Source organism: Protomyctophum bolini (genome assembly GCF_963924005.1).
Source record: "Protomyctophum bolini genome assembly, chromosome: 20".
NCBI classification, from domain to species: domain Eukaryota; kingdom Metazoa; phylum Chordata; class Actinopteri; order Myctophiformes; family Myctophidae; genus Protomyctophum; species Protomyctophum bolini.
Window position 1 is genome coordinate 22,932,673 of NC_137881.1, and position 22,538 is coordinate 22,955,210.

The window sequence follows — 22,538 nt, forward strand, 5'->3', positions numbered from 1 at the left end:
GTACTGAAGTCCTTACGTCGTTCATCCCCGGCTGGGTTGACGTTTTTTCTCTATGGAGTATAACATGGGGTCACCTTAAAATCTTCTCATATAAGCATTGTGGTCCTGATTTTAGGGCGAGGTCACGTGCACACTGCACACAGAGGGTCAGATCAACATATGAAATTAATTCTGTACTGAAAAGGAGGAAAACGATATGCACTATACTGTACGTGCAGTGAAATGTTGAGAAGGGAATCCTGTAGTGTGCAATGCAACCAGATTTCAAAATGGTTTAATGAAATGGTTGTGTAAATAAGGCATAACACCATAACCATTCCAACAACCAGCCTTAAACCTAACCACTAATTCTAACCCTATAAACCAACCATGTTCCTTGTAAGCTTCCATTGTAAGCAACTGCACCAATCCTTCTGTTGTTTTTTCTTTTTACCAGAACTTTTTTTTAGGACCAGGAAAAATATCCTACCACGGACTACTTGAGGGAACATGTTGCAAGTATAGTAATGCACGCGCACACACGCAACACACACACACACACACACACACACACACACACACACACACACACACACACACACACACACACACGTATCAAGCAACACACACGTATCAAGCAATTGTACCTGCACATCTAACACATCAAATAAACGCACAGTCACCCAACCCCCCCCCCCCCCCCCCACACACACACACACACACACACACACACAGTTACATAACCTCCCCAGTGCTCAAGTCTAGCTTGATTCATGTCAAGCTTGAACAGGACATGTTCTGTTGTCGCTCCTTCCATCTATAAAAACATTAGCAGAGCATCATTAACTCAGTAACAGTGTCTTTCCACACAGTACCAGTCAAGTTGAAGCACTGACTCACCCATATAATGGACCACACAATGTCGCTGTCTGGTGGAAATGTATGTTCAAAAACTGTCAACCTATATGTTCCAATGGATGCAAGTTATGGTCATTATTATTATAGGCAAAAAACATACAAAATATTTGACCCATTTCACAAATAGCTACAAAGATTTACTATTTTTGCGAATCACTGTCATACAACAAAGTATAGGACAATATTATTATTAACTATGGGAGAAAATATGAATATACAAGCTTTCTGCACTACAGTGACGATGTAATTCTGTACTGTATATTGTGTATATTGTTGTGTATTGTATATACACAACATAAATTGTGTACAAAAATTACATTTTGTAGGCTACACAGTCTATTAATGTCTGCGTTTATGTTGGTTTTATGGACGCTCTGTTATTTTATGTCGTGTTAAGGCAGAGAAAGCCAGAGTAATTCATTAACATTATAATACACGTGACGATGAAGAACTGACAGAATCAACCATATTGTTAGCTAACAACCAGACAAAACACACTCCAAAAAGGCAACTGAACGGTTTCACCATCTTCTTTGTGCCAGTAAACAGCAGTCTGGAAACGCCCTGCACGGCAGATGAGATGAGAGATTTGGCAAACACTGCATCTTCCCTGCCTCGACCCAGCTTGGTGACAACAACATGTCAAAACATTTAGTTCTGTTGCAAAGTCACTGGCTTTTAGTTAATGACTTTGCTTGTACAAATCAATGTGGGTATTTATGCTATTGTAACGTATTATTTTACACCTCGCCGTGAACTGAAGAGGAATACCTGTCATCCACATTGCATCATGAATACGTTTATCAAGAGAATCACTAATGAAGACGGCTTTATTTGCCATATTATGGCAAATAAAGCAGTCTTCATTAGTGATTCTCTTGAACTGTACAAGTTAATATATTACATTATTTAGTTAATATATTATATATATTATATATATTATATTAACTTGTACAGTTCAGCAGAATAGTGGTTGAGACATGTTCCATAACATGACAATACAAATTAAAAAAAGTAATAATACTGGATTTAACAACACTATGATAGGGATAAAGTTAAAGCATGCAGTACAGGTAGAGTACCGGTGCAGTATAATCTAGATTCTAGCAGCCGTGCCAAATGTGCAAGAAGCAAAAGGCATATATCTTGCCTTGTGACTTTCAGCCGCTGTCTTCTACTTTCCCTCCTTTTCTCGCACCCTCTCTCGATCCACCTCTATCACAAACAAACACTCACATTCCACCTGTAGGAGACTCCCCGCCTCTCTGAGTCAACGTCTCTTCTGACTTCGCATATTGCCCCAGTGGGACGCTTGAGTCACCTCTGGTTGTGTGTGTGTGTGTGTGTGTGTGTGTGTGTGTGTGTGTGTGTGTGTGTATGGCTGTCTGCCTATGAGTGTGTATGCGTGTCCCCTCGTCTGTCAACGCCTTGCTAGCAGCTGTCTGAAGATATACAGGACAGACAAAGGCCAGTGTCTGGACAGCCGAGACAAAACACATTGCTGTCCCTTGACTTCCGTTAGCCTTTGACCCATAGGGTGGAGAACACAGCACCCAGCCAGAATAAATACAGTAAGTCATTTCAGTATTCTGCATGCCAACCACCTAAACCTTACATTCTTCATTGACCTTATATACTGTTGATGTATAGACCCCTCGGTCCCCCAGACCAGGGTTCTGTACTTGGTTCTCGGGATTCGGCAGCAGCGCAGACTTGAGTCCCGTGCGGCACACATGCATCTTCTAATAATGAACCTGCCTTGTTTTCAATGTTTTTAACTTGTTTTCAATGTTTGTAACTTGTGTGCAGTGCTTTTAATGGCAACATTTCCCTTTCCTCAATCATGTCCGCATTCTTTCGTCAGCCACGTAACAGCGTAGGACTACCCTGCATTTTCCGAAATGACGCTAAAGGGGGGAACCCATGAGCATTTAAAACTGATGCCAAGGTAGTTTAGGAGTCAGTCAAATATAAACATGACTGACGGTTCAAAGCATCTGCCCTGGGGACCCAGATTTCCAAGCAGTGCTTGGCAGAAGAAAAACACTCCCAGTTTCCAATATGGTAGGTGTGTATTTGCTTCTTCATTCGTGCAAACACTCATCGCACACACGTACGCACTCACACACACACACATGTACACACACACACACACACACACACACACACACTCACGTCCCTTGCAGTGACTCACTCTTTGCCGTGTGATAAACACGCCAATCTAACGTCGGTCGACAAGATTTCCAAGCACTCCTCCCTCACCTGCGGAGTTCATTACCGTATCACACACACAATTCAACCTGCATGCTGCGACATGCCGCAACCTGACCCCGACCGCAATGTGTCTGCATGGCACTCAATTAGTAGCTTGGTTCATTTACCGGCGCAGACACAGTCGTTTTCAATGGGGGGAAAGTACAGCCACATACTGTACTGAAAATGAGACACCCGGACTGGAGTGCAGGGCCATAAAAGAATGCCACCGCAGGTCCCTGTTTATGACTTTGACAGTGGAGCTTGTTGCGTGTCTCGTACATACATGTTAACCGAGCCCAGCCTAACCGAGCCCCACTTAACAGTAAAGCCTCAGTTGTCCGTCTGTTCTCTAGCTGTGGCTGTTGTGTGGAAAAACACAGTGTACTAGCCAACTACCTCTGGGTCACTAGTGTGAATACACAGAGGCACTGCTCTTCTCCTTCATAAATCGCCTTGTCAGGTTTTCCCCGGCTGAATCTTTTTTCTGCTTAAGCCCGATTTGTACTCCGTCATACATCAGTGTTGGTTGCTGAGAACGCAGTATACAATCACATAACTCGCCGCATGCGATTAGAGATTGGACATACTCAAGTAAAGTACAAATAGCTCCAAATTGTACTTAAGTACAGTACTTAAGTAAATGTACTTAGTTACTTTACACCACTGGTGTTGAGATTGTGTATTGGCTAATTTCAGTTCGCATAAATCAGGCATTAATAAGGAGTGATGACAGCGATGTAAAAGAACCACTAATGTTTCCCCCAGAAACTATTTCTGCATGACTTACGATGTATCACGATTCACACAGAAGGTAAGCTGAGTGGATATGGTAGCTATACGTGGAGAAAACATTTCCACCGTCCGAAAAGAAAACAAAATGAAAAGAGAAAGAATGTGATGGTTTGAGATAGAAATACTTTACGTTCCATGATTCCATGAATGATGTTTTCGATGATGACTACAATCTTGAAAGACCCAAAACTACGTCAGACAGTTATACTTCATTCATTCACTCTCTCATGTATTCTAAAGGTTTACCCATTTCAAAATATCCTATTGGATTTTCCACTATTCCTAAGGATACTTACTAGGCTTAGTAGGCTAAGAATGCTGAAATAAAACATACTGTATATAATGATATTCTGCAATATATTCTGTTAATATAATATATTTTCATGTGCATTTGGTTCCAAATGTAGCTACTAGACTTTTAACTGGAAGTAAGACCACATCAACCTCAACTTCATCCGTCATAGAGTACTGAAGTCCTTACGTCGTTCATCCCCTGGGTTGACGTTTTTAAGTATAACATGGGGTCACCTTAAAATCTTCTCATATAAGCATTGTGGTCCAAAAATAAACTGTTTAGGGGAGGTGGTTCTGTATCGTTTATACATATTTTGATAGTCTTTTGCTGGCGAAAATGCAGCTAGTTTGGCCAGAGGGAGAGGAGATTACAGGATAGGAGGCGAAACCAATGACTTTGTGACCACAAAGTACATAGCAGTGCTAGTTGTTTAGTCATTTGTCGACACAGTTATCAGACTTGTCTGAACTCCTAATCTCTACATTCACACCCACATGATACCCTCATGTGGGCCGACAGCTGTGTGATGGATGGACAATTGGACATGGCCAGCTGTTTTCAAGAGTTTAACTAAATTTTGCTTTCCTTTTCAAAGAAGTCTGCATTCCTCATTCTAACAATGCAATCCCACTGAATCGAGGAGTGTGGGCTGATCCTTGATCAGATCAGGAGCCGACATCAGGCGCTGACATCCTACCTATAGTGTAGACAAAATCTGACCACCTACATATTTTCCATGCACTTTCCCTAGTTCAAAATGTCTCTCTCTCTCTCTCTCTCTCTCTCTCTCTCTCTAACACCTACGATTATTTCCTGTACCATCTCCTCCTCCTCCTCAGTCTCCCTTTCACCTCCTTCCATGTGTGTTGGCTTGATTCTCATATTACATAACTCTGTATTGTCCCACTGTGTGTGTGTGTGTGTCCATTAACAGCTACTCCCTATTAACACATGCTTTACTGTGCACTTAACCTCTTCTAGAATATTGCATCATCATGTGGATTCTTGAACCCACTGTTTCCCAAACAATGTTTGGAGTCACAACTGTGATGCATTGTTCGCTTGTAGATCTGCTATTTTCATTATTGGGTCCCGGGCAAACATCTAATCTCTCTTTTGGGTCTCGACTCCCTCTCGAGCTGAAAAGTTTGGGAACTACTGCTTTAACCCATTAAAACCTGAGGCCATGCGCGTAGCGTGTCCGTCCGTCCGTCCGTCCGTCTGTTACCAGCTAATCTCCGGCAAATGTGCCAAATTTTGCACGCACACTCCCTGGATGCCAACAATGAACCTCAGCCCCAAATCTTCCAGAACGGCCTGTTATAGCGTCACCAGGAGGCCACTTTTGAAAAACATTTTTTTAGATTACTCCTCCACACTCAAAAATCCCGCAAATCGTTACACACTATTGTCATTTGTTCAAGACAGATCTGTTCACTATTTCATATTCCACCCGAATTGGCCAACATTGGCTTGCAAAGTTTGAAGGTTTGCCCCATTTTGAACAAAAAGCCTCAAATTATGAACACGGCGTGCAATTTACGTGAAATCTTTCACAGACTTTCCTACTAGGCTGAGGAATATATCCCACCCTTTTCACATTGGCCTGTTATAGCGCCACCAACAGGTGGATTTTTCCAAAACACATTTTTGGAACAAAATGCCTCAAATCAAATTGCCATCCAAGGTGTAAGAAATGGCAGCCTTTTCACATTAGCCTATTATAGCGCCACCAGGAGGCCACAACCTGACCTGCCCTGGTGGAGACCTGTGCACCGAGGGGCACTTTATCTAGTTATAAAATGAGACACAGCTGGAGCAAACAAACATAGAACCACGAAAACTAGACCAGGGAACAATACAGAGAAATACAAGACCTAGACTCTACAATGAATGACAGGGACCCTCTGGAAACCCCCCCCCCCTCTTCAACAGACCTGGAGGAGACCTGTGTTGAGCCAGGCAACAACGCCTGCGTTCCTCACTTCACGTTTGCAAGGCCCTTTAGGGTGTCTGCCCTGAGATTGGGAGGTCAGGGCTTCACTCCCCGGTCCCCGTGGCATACTATATAGCGTCACGTCCAGGGGGTGTACGTGTACTTCAAACTGCATCACGCAATGGAAACAGGAGTTAGTCTACAGACCTAGGGGCCACGTGGCTCGGGAACTGTTTGTTCCCATGCAAGGCTATACTGAGAGATCCTACACTCTGTCATTTATTCACCGAGTTATGGACATTATATACACTTATTCCATTTGTGAAGTGAAAATCTGAATCGTGTTTTCTGTGAAGAGAAACCGCTCAGTAAGTATGTTCTTTCGGAGATTCTTTCGGGATATGAATAAGCCTCATAAGCCTCATAAAACATTTATATTTCTTTTGCAACGAGTTGACAGCGGCTCGAGCCAGGAGGAGAAAGGGTGAGTGGTGGGAAGTGAAATGAAAAGAAAGGGAAAGAAGGAAAGAATTCGCGCTGAAACTGAAATGGAAACATGTAGGTCAGAAGTCATAAGGATGAGTCAGCAGCTGGATGCGTGACTTCAGTTGTCTTCCCCCTGGCTACATTTAAACTGATGAATAGTTCCATGGGGTCTCACATTAGTCTCTTAGGTCTGACTCACCAGGGCTAAGTATAGACCCTGAGGAGGGTCATTAATTGGCGCTCTTCCACTATGCGTGGTCCCGGCGGAACACCAAACACCACATTTTGGTGTCCAAATAGATGTCCAAGTAGAGCGTTCTTCCGGGTGCTTCAAAATGCCACTGAGCAACTTCCACACGAGGCTATCCCTCTGGTTCAGTCTATATCCTTTTAATACTCTATGAATGATATAATCACATTAATGGTTTTAATGGGTTAGGTTAGGCAAAAGTACCTAGTACCCGTTACCTTTTTTATCACCTCTGCCAATTGTTCCAAGCAAGCTGTGGCGATACCGAAAGTAAAGTATATACACTTCTGTTTCTACCGGTGGCCAGTAAGTATAGGGAGTAAAGTGAATACCATGTTCTTGTATCTTTATAAGGGCCTAATATCGTCATTAGCAGATGAGGAAACAGCCTGGCCCCTGTGGGCACATTTAGCCAATCCTCATATACATGCGGCTATTTCTGTGTTAGGGAAAGGTTAGATTTGGGGTTTAGAATGTATGTGAGGTCATGTTAGGTCAGCTGGTTAGGTAAGCATGTACGTGGTTCATCTCAAAACACAAGGTGTTAATCAAACCCAGAGATACGCTAAGACTATGAAGAAGATACAGGTTGTGGGTTTGGAGTCCAAATTGCAAGGAACAAGAAGTGGCAACTGGCAAGTACAAGTGGCATGTACAAATGGAATTTTAGTAAGATGGTACTGTGTGTGCGTGCGTGCGTGTGTTGGGATTTCTATACAGGCCTGTGAAAGCGCATGAAAAACAAGGGTGCAAATGCTCAGGAAATGACGTGCCCTCTGCACACAAGAGATTAGGGACAATTTTGCTGACACAAGTTGCAAAGCACAAAGGACACACACACACACATGACACACGGACTGTCACACGTACACATCTGGAAGTGAGTTCTTCCCAGAAATATGCTCTGGAATCTGCCAAATATAAATAGCCTATGTACATTCCGAAAGGAATATTTTAGGAATCCCGTGTCAGTTGTTACATAAACAAACAGGCACAAGACTGATGTAGACTAAGTCCACACAGCCATAACAATATTGTCTACTGTTTTGTAAAATTACAATTCAAGTAAAGTATAGCCTTTCCTCAGAAGCGGACCGAAATTGAATATGGCTATTGAAATGTAAATTCCTGCATGTACAGTGGAATGGTGGGTGGGTAATATAATCTTTATTCGCTGACCTTTGATAAAATTTCAAATATGATTGAAAGAAGAAAGCGAGAGCAAGCACTCAGTTGAATAATTCCACATAATGGTGTAATGTTTCGGCCGTGTGGCCTTCTTCAACTCTAAATTACTTCAACTCTAGATTTAGAGTTGAAGAAGTTTAGCCACACGGCCGAAACGCCCATCTGTCTGTTTGTTGCCTGCTGGGGGAAAACGAAAAATAAAACAAGAATCCTAAAAGGATACAACGTGAGTGCTGGTATTTATTCTCAAATATGATTGAAACATCAACCTCTCTCCAGTTTGGCCCTCAAGAGCTGATTGGCTCTTTTGCCCCCATATTAAGAGTGTTGTAGCCTACGGACGTGTTGGGTGTCGTTACGAAGCATTAGGCAGTCCATTCACCGACAGTAGAAGGCCTATATATAATAGGTAAATCTTTTTAAATTCTAAATTAATTCACATGCATGTATGTTGTATATCAGAGTTAAATGAATGAATAAACAATGAGGATTTTACAATATCAAATATGTTGACTGACGGGTCATGATGACAGGTCTCATGATCAAATTGTTTCTATTGTAAACGATAGGTATTGGACTGTCATTTCACTGATGACAAAATTAGCATAGTGTTCATTCCTGAAGGTGACTGTCAGAGATGAGGAAAAGGTTACTTGATGGTCTGGCGGATTAGTAAGAGGAACTAGCTCATGGATAATGGGGAAATGGAGAAAGTGTGTATTGTTACATAGAATGTAGGCATTTCTGGTAGATGCCTAAGTTGAAAGGAGGGAAGTGGTCAGAGATAAAAGAGGAATGAGCTTTTTCCTTTTTTCGCAAGTGCGTGCGTGCCTGTGTACGTGCGTCAACTAATTGATGCTGTGCTTCAATGGGTACCTCATGCTCAATTATAATAAAAGGTTTGGCTATCAATAAACCAGTCAAGCACTATGCTTTTTGTTTAATTAAACAACATATTGATTGCCTGGCAGATCTGTTCTTAATGGGAACAAATGGAGTGGATTGTGTGTTAGTCCGCACTTATCTTTGTGTGGACTTTAGTACAGTAGCCTGTCTGGGAAGTGTTTCGTCCATTGAAATAACAAGAATTATAACAGAATGAAAAAGAAGGGTTGTCCGCACAGTGGCCCCATTTACATGCAGCAATTCATTCGGAAATGAATGGATTCATTCCAGTCATGAGAATAAAAACGCTCATGTAAACACCTCAATTGAAATAGAATATCTGATTCCGAATGAATTTTCATTCCAGTCTGAAGGGGTGGTATATACCGTTTGAATCAGGGACTGAGCTTCAAAATATATTTTTATTTTATTTGATCAGAAAATAGCTGTTAGTGTTTGTCGGTTATAATCTCTATAGTCCAAATTTATATTCCAGAATGAATGCTTTGGTCATGTAAACAATTGAGGAATAGGAATACTTGTATTCAGGTTCCACGTAAATAGTTGGGTATGAATCTCTGTTCGGAATGAATGAATTCATTCTGAATACATTTTGTGCATGTAACTGAGGCCAGTGTGTATCAGCTCCCAAGTTTCCTAGGAGCTGATACAGTGTGCGGCGGGACATCCTTTTTTTTCATTGTACGTGTATTATATATTTTGTTCAGCACATGTAGAATTTCCTGAGATGTGCGTGCTTCCTTTTGGATCCTATCTCTAATAATTATAACAGAATAACAGTTCAATATTAATCTCCCTTTCAACACTAATTAGTTATTTATCTACAATCCAACAGACTCAGTGATACATGTTGACAAAGGATGAACTACTTTAGTAGGTTATAAGCCTACTTCATCATATAGGCCTAAATAGTGCCTGCAAAGCGTTGAGATTGTAGATCAGCAATTTTTATAATCTTTTTTACTTTTAAATGGATAATGTGGTGAATCGATTATGAAAATATTAGTAAGTTGCAATCCCTGTAGTCCAGTTGTTCTAAAAGTGTGGTCCAGAGACCCTCTGGGTACTGATGAGATAAAGTATAGACCTTTAAGACCCATTCATTTTGGGATATCATATCATCATTAAAAAAAATGACATTTCTTTGAACCAATACCGATCTACAACAGAGCTAGGGGTTCCAAATGGACCCTTAAAGGCCTAACTCTTAAGTGCTTTACAGCGTTGAACGTAATCAAATTTAATAGTGTATAATTTGGAACCACAATATTTAACCTTAATTGGCCCCTTTCCAGCTGGGTGCTAATTGTTGAGTCAGTGTGTCCATGGTTTGTTCCAACTGAAATGTATACACCATGATTCAAATTACATAACACCTAATGCCTTGTAGATCTGAATTTTTACAACTATCATGAAGGTTACTCACTTCTCATGATTTATGTTTGTACGTTCCATCGCCTTTCCGTCCTTTGTCCTTCTTTTCCAGTTATATTCAACAAACGTTTGCGCTTGTGTTTTAACCTAGTCGCCACCTCCACAGTTGAACTACCTGGTTCCCAATCACCAATTATCCCTGGCTGCCTGGCCCCATGTCAAATTAAAGGGCCAGCACGTCAACACTTTCTGCACATCACAATATAAGGTCCGTTACACAGGGATTCATGAGGCTACCATGCACTGCTGCACAGAATTTACAGAAATTTGACATTTCTGATGGTAATGATTAATAGGCAATCATGCTATTAGGGCTATTATTATGCAAGGCATCTATTGTAGCCTGTGGTCGTGAGAAATAATGTCACAGTCAGGTAGGAATCAATGCAGATTATCATAGTCTAGTGATTTAAGTCACTGAGTTTTGGCGTATGAATAGCCTTCATGCGTGTGACTCTACAGCGGCACCCAGTGCTTATTTAATGTTACTTGATAGTCCATTGTTTTCAAGCGAACAGCTTTGGCCTTCCTTGGTGGCGTGATCTATGTAAGAATGTACAATTCACAGATTCAGTTTAACGAATGTTATTAAGCCAACTAAATGTTATTAAAGTCTGAATTTGAACCACGAAACTGCACGTTAATTAAATGCTTAAATGTGCCCACATGACACACAACGGCGCCGTGGCTTAGTTGGTTAAAGCGCCTGTCTAGTAAACAGGAGATCCTGAGTTCGAATCTCAGCGGTGCCTTTTACCCACAGGCCATTTTTTGATTTTGCGCCATTTACTGTAGAATTTAGGACTCGTTCACTGTTCATTAAGTGTGTATTTGCATTATGTCCTGGATTGTTCCAATATGGTATTATGGCATGAGCTCAGACCAAGAAAGATTACTTTCTAGTCGTTACTAGTTAACGTAACGTCCACGGTGGCTAGGACATGTCTTATAAATCAAATAAAATATATTTTGATTTATATAATATAAATCTCAAAACGTTGCCAATTCGCTGCGAGCAGGGTTCGAACCTGCGCGGGAAGATCCCATTGGATTTCAAGTCCAACGCCTTAACCACTCGGCCATCGCAGCTTGTACCCTTTAGCATTCCCAATGGCGTAGAACAAGAGGAGAAACGAAGAAATATGCCAGGGAAATGTCGATATGGTGAAATGTTAGGATGTTGTTAGGAAGTGTTAGGACCTCGTTAGGAAGTGTTAGGACCTTGTTAGGATATGTTGTTAGGAAGTGTTAGGACCTTGTTAGGATGCTGTTATGAAGTGTTAGGACCTTGTTAGGAAGTGTTAGGACACAAACCATGTGACTCATATGATCACATGAGCAACCTGGAATCAAACTTCCACTTAAGAGGTTTTAAACCCAAGAAATCTTATAATTGTTCATCATTCTAAAAGGTCCGTCTGTCCATTGCTGGCAAGACAGTAGCCAAATACAATCAAAACAGAATGTTATTTTGTCATGTATAATTCAAACAAAACACAACACAAATACACAATAATGTTTTTATTTTATTTTTTGCTCTTGCAAAAAAAATAAGTTACAAGCTTGTCATCATTCCACTAGATGGCGGAGATGTGTATAGTTGATCACAGCGCAAGTGATGGGGATGCCAGAGGTTTTGTGTGTTCCTTCTGACTTGCCATACAAACCGGTTCCTGTGTTGTTGTCTCTATGGTTGTTGTCCATGCTGGTGTTCTATTCATATCATCATATGTATGAAGTTATTATCATGTCTCTATGAATCATAGCGTCTCTATCTCTATTGTTGTGTATAATGTGTTGTGAATGATCATGGACCCTAAACGGACCGCCCTGACGGAGGAGCAGTTGGACATCGCCGGTCAGCCGTACTCCGTGTCGGTCCTCAAGGTGGGCAGTGATGGAAGAAGTACTCGTATAAAAATATGCTTTGAAAATAGGTGATCTAGAGCCTGCGCAAGGCAACGCGTTTTGTTCTAGATCGGCTATTTTGAAATGTCCAAAGTATACATAGGTCTGAAGTGGTTTTGCACTAATGATAATCAAAGTCTACAGTACAATAGCCCTACAAGCAGAACCCAATGGTACTGAAGTTTCTGACATTTTGTAGACCCAGTTCCATGGGGTCCTATGCCACCCTGCCACCAGGTACGCACACATAAATAAACGTAAACACGTCTGCGCAGTTTTACGACTTATTTTCCTGTGAGGGCTTCTGAATGTGTGAACTATAAGTACCTATACATACCGCTGCGAATATCTCCTGTGTCGCGGAAGCCGTTAAGTATTTTTAATCTATGTTTGATTAAAAATGTCGCTTTGATTCTTCTCTTCCTACCTTGTTTATTGACACCTCATTGTACCGCCTATCTGGCTAGCTAGTGGCGCTATAGCTATGACGGAGCAGATCAGAGGCAGGGACATAGCCGGCACAAGCCAACCGCACATCGGGAGGCGGTACAATAAACGGTAAATAAACAAGAAGAATCAAAGCGACATTTTTAATCAAACATGGATTAAAAATACTTAACGGCTTCCGCGACACAGGAGATATTCGCAGCGGTATGTATAGGTACTTATAGTTCACACATTCAGAAGCCCTCACAAGAAAAAAAGTCGTCATAGTGCGCAGATTTACTTAATGCGGAGGATGTTTATGTCCGCGTTCCAACATCCCCATTCGAAAATGGAGTAATGTACAGGGACCCTACATAAAGCGAAATCCAAATTTCATAAAAGCTTTATGGAGGGTTCCGAGAGGGGCTAACAGTACAATAACTAGAAACTAAAGTTTTCAAATAAGTTGCAGTAGAGGAAAAATACAATATTTGCCTCTGAGATGTTGTAGTGGAGTAGAAGTAAAAGTGATGTAGTGACCATATAGTGTTTTATATGTGTTTAATGGTAGTATTTTGGAAAGAAGTCCCCAGAACCCAGATCCTTTAGCCCTGATGTATGACTGTGCCTCCTGCTGTTTGCATTTCTGTCTAATAAAGTATCCAATCAAATCAATCAATCAATCGAGTTACTTTCCACCACTGATAGGTGGGCTACTGCGAGCCGCAGCCTGACGGGACGTTCCGGGCGGACGGGACCATCTCCCTCGTAACGGGACCCTCCAGGACGGTGCTGGTGGACACCGGGGGGCCCTGGGACAGAGACCTCCTCCTGCAGAGGCTGAAGGAGAGAGGCCTGGAGCCGGCAGATGTGCACTGGGTGGTGGGGACCCACGGCCACTCGGACCACGTCGGGAACTTGGGTCTCTTCCAGGCTGCCATGGTGGCTGTGAGCTGCGACATCAGCGAAGGGGACAGGTACCTTCCCAACCAGCTGGCACAGGGACAACCGTATCACATAGATGAACATGTAAGTGAGAGCCACGGGACAACCTTATCACAAAATGTACGATACAATACTCAAGGAAATTCAAAGTACATCAATACTGAAGGCCACATCACGATCTGCTTTTCACGTACATGTATTGAGAACAAAACAAACAAACAAAAAATTTGTGTCTTGTATTTTGTAGTCAGAAACTATTCTCTTCTATTCTCTGCTCTCCCGTGTCTTGTCCACCAGATATCTCTTGTCCCCACACCGGGTCACACAGGACGGGACATCAGTGTGCAAGTGACGGGAACCTCCGTGGGCACGGTGCTGGTTGCCGGGGACCTGTTTGAGTGCTGCGACGACGAGGACAGCTGGCGCGAGCTGAGCGAGAACCCCGCAGTCCAGGAGGTCCACCGACAGGTGGCGCTGCGGACTGCCGACGTCATCATACCTGGACATGGACTCCCATTCAGGGTCACTAGGAGCTGAGGTCAATATTGAACTCAAAGCCTTTTCAGCTCACCCTGAACTGAAGCATAACGTCTGATACCAGTTGTTGAAAAACGTACATATATTTTTTTTACAACAAGTATCGATACTGAAATATAGAAATGCTCTGTGAGTGAAAGTACAAAAGTATTGGCAAGGCATCAAAGTGTACTTAAAGTACCAAAGGTAAAAGTACTCATTATACAGAATGTCCCATTTCAAGTTATCAAATGTATAACATGTTTTGAAAATAAGAGATGTTGGGAGAGTTCTGGCGTCTCCAAATTATGTTTTGGGGGGATCCCCGGACTGATGATGTATTTTCTTAATACTATAGGTCTGGAGAGATGGAGAACCCCCTGATTTGAATCTGGGGCTACAGATAACATCAAGGTAGTAGCTCACACAACTCCAACTCGTCTCAAACTCTCTGAGCATTTTTCCGGGTGTGCGGTCGGGTACAGATAACGACTTTGTAACTGAATCAGTGGCCATCTCACGTTAAATGAGCACAATCAAATGTCATCAAACAATGTTTTCCATATGGACATTTAATACACTGGTGCCAGATAGAGATGGTTGTAGGCTCTAGGGCAGGGGTTCTCAACTTATTCAGGCTGTGACCCCACAAAATAATCATATTTGAACTGGGGACCCCCCACCCTGACAAGCACTTGGAATTGTAGCAGTTGAGGCATTCAATTTAGTTTGAAACAAAGTTCCAATATAACAAAAATGTTCTGGTTAGGCTCTCGCAAGCGTTCTTGTCATCAATCCACTAGATGGCGTCTAAACCTCATGTTTAGTTGATCACAGCGCAAGTCATGATACCAGCAGAGGTTTTGTGCTCCTTCTGACTTATCGGTTCTCAAGGTGATGGAAGAAGTACTCACTTTTTTCCCCCCTTTTTTCTTTTTTTCCCTTTTCAAACTGTTATCTGTATCATTTAAGCATCAATACCCTATTGTAGAAATACTCAAAATACTCTGTTACAAGTACAAGTTCCGTGGTAAAAAATGACTTGAGTAAAAATACAAAAAGATTGGCAACAAAATGTACTTATAGTACCAAAAGTAATAAGTAGTTAGGATACTCATTATGCAGAAGTCCCATTTCACAAGTTTCTTTTCTTTTTAGGTATTAAAAAGTTCTTAAAAGTCCCTTGCATTCTCTCTCTCTCTCTCTCTCTCTCCACACGCACGCGCACATATATTGTACACAGGAGGATCTCTGTGGGACGCTATTAATTATGATACGTGGTTATGATGGTGGTATCCCATTCCCATACTTATCTTACTATCATAACTTTTATTTGAAATACATCTAATCTGTGGTGTGGCAAGTTGCACTTTGAAACATGATTAATCACCAGAGCTGTGAGGGTTCTTTGTGTCTTCAGCGTCAGAGACACGGTGTGGGGCTGGGACTTCCTATATTATATAACCATCATCCCTTTATGACGCTTACGGGGTCTGGTGTGGCACACTGCAGTAAGTGAATCTATGAAACATTAAGCACTTTGGTGTCATGCCAGTGCTTGAATGGCCCTTACGACATGAGGTTGTTCAGCAGTGCTGCCATGAGCAATGAGCAGCCAAATCCATGAAAACAAGCCCAAAGCAACCAGGACAAAGCACCTATATTATAGAGCATCACAGTCAAAGGTCATGTCTCACCTAGAGACAGGGAGGGTCTTGCATGAATATTGACCTAATGGTCAAGAATCAATTAATTCCCTAGGCAAGAAGTGCATTGTGCTTAGTAGAGTGTTATTAGTGCAATGGTTTAGGAAAGAGGAAAGTTACATAGTGCAGCTTTAACATAGCATCACAAATCAGTTTAACCACTTATAAGTTACATACTTGCTTTTTCAAAATATTTTGAAAATTGTGGAAAACAATGTTAATAATTTTGATCTTCAATCTTCCATTGTGAGGGTCCCTTGCACAAAATCTTTTCAGATTACTGCTGTCAAATAGCCTAAATATACATTTGGGGGATCCTTGACATGAAAATGCTTGAGAACCACTTCTTGGATTAAAGTTTCCGATTTGATAACCTTGTCCTAAATAGATTATATGGTGTGTGAACTGCCCAATAAATCAAAGGGCATTATTATTTTCCTATAATAATTTAATCTTTATTTCCACACTCCATTGATCTGCATGCGTCATGATATCGGAGTTCTCAGTGGCGTTAATAACCAAACTGAACATGCTGAACTTGAGATAATGATTTATGGTCTGAAAAATACATCGCACGACACACTTAATTAGTTTCGTAACTTAAGATATTAATACATTTAAATGTTCTGTTGAATGTCAGAGTGATATCGTTTCTGTCGGGTGGGAAACCTCATATGTCCAAAACGTACTTTTCAGGTTTTAAAGGAGCAGATCCACAAGCTTTTGTGTGGGACTCTGTAGTAGGATCAAGTAGGCCTAGGCCGTTAATTTACGGGGGGAAAAAATAAAAATGTGGAGATGAGGTTTCTGTCCAACAGCGACGATATGTTTGTCATGTGTTTCTTTCAACTCTATTTTTCTTGTCTCTCTACAACTCTAAAAGCTGACAGATATTGTATTATCATCTGGGGAATTCACAGTTAATTAGAGGAAGGCCTGGCCTTACAAAGTGCTTAACAATATGAAATCAAACAATCATATCATCAACAACAATTACAGCCAAAAATATAATGTAACACAAGAACACTATCAGTGTGAATAAAGGCATTCAGTTCTGCCGCAATAAAGGCCTCTATAGGAATGGGTCATTCATTTTTATTTAAAGATTGTGAGGGAACCGTTCCAGGGTCTGGGGGCCCTGGCTGCAAAGACCCTGTCACCCTTGGTCACCAGGTTGGTCTTAGGGACCTCTAGTAGGGCTAAATTAGAGGACCTCAGGCAACGGACAAGCACACAGGGTTCCAGGAGGTCAGATATGTATTGGGGTGCCAGGCCATTAAGAGCTTTAAAAGTCAACAATAAAATCTTAAAATCAACTTTAAAGGTTACAAGCAGTGCAGTGTCACTGAAACTGGGGTTATATACTGTATGTTAATTAACTTTACTTGTACAATTGGGGTGGCTGTATTTTGTCTACATTGTGTACATTCTCACCTAGATCTGACACAAATGTTGACCTGATAGTCCAGATTCTACAGTATGTATCCCCAGAGCAATTAGGCACTAGGCAGGCTCTATTAACTCAATGGTAAAGATGTCAGCACTTGCGTAGTTAACCAGGTTCAAATGAGAGGAAAGTTACATAAAGCACACATTTGCACTTTAGCTTTCGCTGTTTGGTCATCTACAACATATAATGGACAATATTGATGTCCATTCAGGGTGAAGTGTTGAGAATGTATTATGAATATTGATGTCCATTCAGGGTGAAGTATTGAGAATTTATTATGAAGAACAGCATACAAGCCTCCTGGCCTGTTCTGGCAGCCTCCCCAACCCCAATCTGAGACCATCCTTAATTTATAGTCCACTCTTAACAGAGATGCTATACTAAATGGTCATATAACGATATATATATATACTCTAAAGATAAGGGAGACACACAAATAGTTACACATTAGCTGACAGTGTGGAGGATCGAGTCAGGTCAGCTGTTATTTTCGACAGCTGAAGTTGAGTTAGAATTGGCACATTGTAAACAAAAAATGATAGTGTGATGTCACTTACTGTTTATGTCATTGGACCGTTTGACTGTCAAGGGTTCAGCCTCCAGGAAGAAACCCTAAATACAAATACCATTGCACATAAAAACGACTCCAGGGTGTCTAATGAAGTACTGTCACCTCATAGACACATGGGAAACTGGAAAAATACAAAAAATGTGGCACACTTAAATTCACAAATAAATGGCTGGCAATGACTAGTAATCCAATATACTATGGCCAAAAAAGACTATGTCCTTAATAATATTTAAAAGACAAAACAATGTTTTTGCAAACTCACTATTGCAGTGAGCCTTTTGTCGTCTTCTTAATAAGAAGAAGAGCTAATGATGGAAATATTAAGTTTTTGTTTCCTCCAGATGTTATACAGATTCATGGAAACTATCCTAAATTAGCTGAAATAATTGCAATCAGGAGATTATCTAACAATGGTGACAGGCCGACCCTCACCCAGGTTCAGGGCAAATAAAGGCTGGGCACTCGATCGATAATAGTACATGATAGGCACGCCTTAAGAACATTCTTCAAACCATAAAAGTGTTAGCTACAACATGAGAGGCCTGTCACATGGCCATTAAGGGAGGGGGACTCGTTTTGTATCGGGTCAAAGACCCAGAGGTGTAGTGGCATGTTGACTCTGTGTCATTCTCAGTGTACACACAGGGTTCCCCCACCTACCCACCCGCACACGCACACACCTCACTCATTTTGCAGTGATGTCACCGCTGCCGGGTGTCCTTGACAATGGATTCCGTCACAGAAGTTTCCATCACTATAACCACTGAGGTTAATCATCACCTTATTAGCTATTAATGGATGACGGTCTGTCTGTCATCCTTTTTTGAACTTGTGAAATGGGATTTTTCATAATGAGTACTTTTATATAGGTACATTTTAATGCCAATACTTTTGTACTATTACAAAAGTATTGGCAAGTACATTTTAATTCCGGATTTGTAGGGTATTTCTATATTGCAGTAGCCTATTGATATTTTTACTTACCGTAAGTAAAACAATCGGTGTCTGTCCGTGGCCATAACACATTCATTTGGGGGTCGTTTGCAAGAAAAAGTTTGAGAACCACTGGTTTAGTGTGTGTGCGCAACCCTGTGCACTTCGCATTTTGGACACCAGATTTTGGTGTCCAAATAAAAACAAAATGCGGAAGTAAAGCATTCTTCCAGGTGCTTGACAACTCCACTGAGCAACTTCCATTGAAATGAATAGCTGTGGGTGGGGCTGTCCTTTATAACCCTATGGAAACACATAGACAGGGAAGTACCGGTTTACAGCTAGGCCAAAGGGTGGGTGGGTGTGTGTGTACTACTACTCCCTCACAACACATGCGTGTATAGTTTGGTGGGTGGGTGTGTGTGTGTGTGTGTGTGTGTGTGCTCCCTCACATGCGTGTATAGTTTGTTTAATGTCTCACAACACAATAAGAAGGGTGGTACCAGGTACAGGCTGGTACCGTAGATTAGTGAAGTTTATGAAAGCTGTCTGTCGCTATAAAACTGAATTGATATCCGGCTCCATGCAGTGCAAATAGACAAATTGCAAACGTAACACCATAAATATCAACTGAGATCTGTACAAGAATGTGTTGTTCCCTAAAATACTTCTGCAAAGTTATGTTTAAATCCTAAATTATACTGCAAATATACTAAGTAAAGGGAAGCTTAAAAAGTGCTCCTTCCCATTACCTAAGCTAAGCCCATGTATGTGTACTTAAAAAAATATATATACTTAATGAATAAAAGGAAGATGTTTCCTATTCTTATATAGAAATAAGGGCAGGTTACAAGTTACAACACACGTGATTTGTCACGATCCGAGTTGGCTTTGTCCAAGGCTTACAGATCTTTAAATAAATACTTGTCTATGGGAAAAATGCATTATTTCCTGGGCCTGTCGTCGTCATAAAAGGGGGCGGGACTGCATCATAGACTGGCCACATGGAGCCACACTGTTGTTAGACTTTCTTTTTTCCTTTCATTTTTACATTATGAAAATCTTCACCTATAATAATTGCATCCCCTAAAACCTTTGAAGATGTTTCAAATAAATGTGATTTCCTTGTTGGACCTTTAGTCTAAAGACTTGGCACACGATAAGAGGAGGGAGGGGTAGAACGAAGAGAGGCTAAACTCTAGAGTCCATGTCATTGATGGAGGGCCTTCATCTATCTACCTCCTCTTTCCACATCGTATATGATACTACACTGATAAAAGACATCCACACTTAGTGGAAATATCTTTGTCACGTGTGAGTTCTCTATCAGAGTTTTAGGGTTTTCAGTGGGCTGGGAGTCCCTCATGATTATAAAGGTTATGCTTTTACAATACAATATAACTTATACAATTGGGGAGGCTGTAGTCTCCCTGCTCTGAGAAACAGGATCTGACACGAATTTTGACCTGATAGTCAAGATTCAATTGAACCCCCAAGCATGCAGGCCGGATCTATTAGCTCAATGTTAAAACATTTTAGCACTTACTACTAGAAAGGGAAACGTGCTGCTTTAACCCATTTAGGCCTAAGGCCGATTCTAAAAACGCCTCTAAATCCTGACCTAAGGTTTCTGAAAAACTTCAAATATTTATATAGCAGCATCAAAATATTTACATTTTTGAATACTGTACATACTGTACAGAACCCAAATATGGGTGCCCGGCCTGAGGGGGTAAGATACCAATAGGGGTTCCCGCCCATAATATTTCAATTAGAGTGAAAATAGCCTATCGACAAAGCTCACAGCACGTTCGCGCTGTGACACGTGAGCTTGTACTGGTAGCTGCTATTTTCACTATTTAACCTGTTTTATGTTCTAAATTGCAAAACATCTTTCAAAACGATATTTATGCTCTGGTGCAGGACAAGACCACTTGTTGGTCTTCCTCAGGTGAGGCAGAGTGGTAAGTTGTTGTGAAAACAGTCTGAGTTTGGAGCAGCAACTGTTGTGCAGACTTATTTTATTCTTACTACATTTCAATACAGCAATGCATTGATATTTACAAGAACTTTTTAATGCATGCTTGAATATTTACTTGAGTTTGTACTTTGTCCACCATTGGTTTTCATTGGAAGACATAGAGATTGGGGCCTGGGAGATCCCTAATGATAACACTGCTATTTTTTACGACAGACAGACATTATTTACAGGGTTTCCCTGAGCCAAACATGTTTGAGAACAGTGTTGATTTTGTCGACTAAAACTATGACGAAAAACGTTCGTCGACTACCTTTTTTTGTGGACGAAAACTAAATAAAAACTCAGCTATGATGACTAAATATATTGACAATTTCGTCAACAAATAAAAACTAGGCTAAAATGTTAGGGAGGGACTAGTGGAGAAGAGATCCAGTAGATCTAAAAGACAAGTCGTTTGGGGTTCGGGCGTTGCGATCTGAAAATGGCAGATCTATAAGCTCACAACATGTCACGCTGCGACACGTGAGCTCGTAGATTGACTATTTTCAGCATATAACCACGTGTAAAATCTGCCATTATGCCATTAAGATATGATGGCAGTGTTGGCAGTGCAGAACATGGACGTGGCTGTTCAGGGATCAGTACTTGTATTATATCATATTATATTATATTATGCTATATTACATTGCACATTATGACTCATGGTTTCATGATAAGCCGCTGGTTGCGTGGATACATCGTAAAACCTGCCAGAACAAGGGTGATGCTTCTCTGGCATAATCAATTTGTGTTTTTTATGATCCTCATCACGGCCGTGCCCGTGCATGGTACTCATTATTGCTATAGAAAGACACTCATACACAACACAACAAACACAAAGAGGCTTTTCACTTTTCACAGCGGAAACCCTATAGGCTTGATTCTAGGCTCAGAATAATTTATATAAATATTTTTGTAAATCTCTATGGGAAAAAGAATGGCAGATTTTTCAGTGGAACCAGAAAACCACACTCACTGCTATGCCCTATAAACCTGACTGTGACTTTATGCAATATAAACGGACGTTAGCATAGAATACCAATAAAAATAGAAACATAACAGAACCAGTAAAGGAAAACCTATATAGAGTCTTATCTTTTATAATAACTGGTAGGTGCTTTTTTTGTCTTTTATCTTTGATAATAATTGAATTGGACAGCTCTGATGTGTAGAAGTAAGCTGGCCTGAAGGCTCCGTCACCTCTGGTTTCTAGCAGTGTTGCCAGATTTTGCAACCAGGTATATGAAAACAAGCTCAAAAGAAGCGACTGATAGGCCACATGAGAACTTATACATCAGCTAATTGAAAATAGCCGATCTATAAGATCACAATGTGTTGCATCGTGAGACCTCGTAGATTGCGTCTGTCCATCTGTCTGTCGGTCCGTCCGTCCGACCGACTCGACACCGGGCACTGCTCTCCCTGTGGGGGTGTGGAACGCTAGGGTCCAATTTGCAATTGGCGTGACGAACAGTTCTTGAGTTACGTGGATTACAGACGTACGCACATTCAGAGACTTGGTGCATTTATAGAGAGATTAATATTAATATACATATTATTATATTATTTATATATTCATATTTTACATGAATCTTCTCTTCTGGTAGTCAAATACATTACATT

At 41.1% G+C, this 22,538-nt stretch overlaps 1 protein-coding gene and 1 long non-coding RNA gene across 4 annotated transcripts; one reads left to right on the forward strand and one right to left on the reverse strand.

The window, feature by feature from the left end:
* The first annotated feature begins 12,120 nt into the window (after positions 1-12,120).
* mblac1 (metallo-beta-lactamase domain containing 1) lies at positions 12,121-20,836 on the forward strand. 3 transcript variants are annotated; one of them, XR_013966053.1, is made up of 5 exons: positions 12,121-12,327; positions 13,483-13,803; positions 14,017-14,257; positions 14,594-14,649; positions 20,819-20,836. XR_013966053.1 is itself a non-coding variant. In XM_080792715.1 (4 exons), exons 1-3 carry the CDS (start codon positions 12,244-12,246, stop codon positions 14,254-14,256), a joined length of 645 nt encoding a protein of 214 aa, XP_080648841.1. In that variant the 5' UTR covers positions 12,121-12,243; the 3' UTR covers position 14,257; positions 14,594-14,728. The 3 variants fall into 3 exon arrangements, 2 of the variants coding, with proteins under 2 accessions (XP_080648841.1, XP_080648840.1); XM_080792715.1 differs by lacking the exon at positions 20,819-20,836 and having other exon boundaries at positions 14,594-14,728; XM_080792714.1 differs by lacking the exon at positions 20,819-20,836 and having other exon boundaries at positions 14,017-14,697.
* LOC308335612 lies at positions 14,358-17,712 on the reverse strand. The gene is made up of 2 exons (XR_013966054.1): positions 15,233-17,712; positions 14,358-14,735 (listed from the first exon to the last, which is right to left on the reverse strand). It is a non-coding gene; the product is annotated as an uncharacterized lncRNA (long non-coding RNA).
* Positions 20,837-22,538: the final 1,702 nt, after the last annotated feature.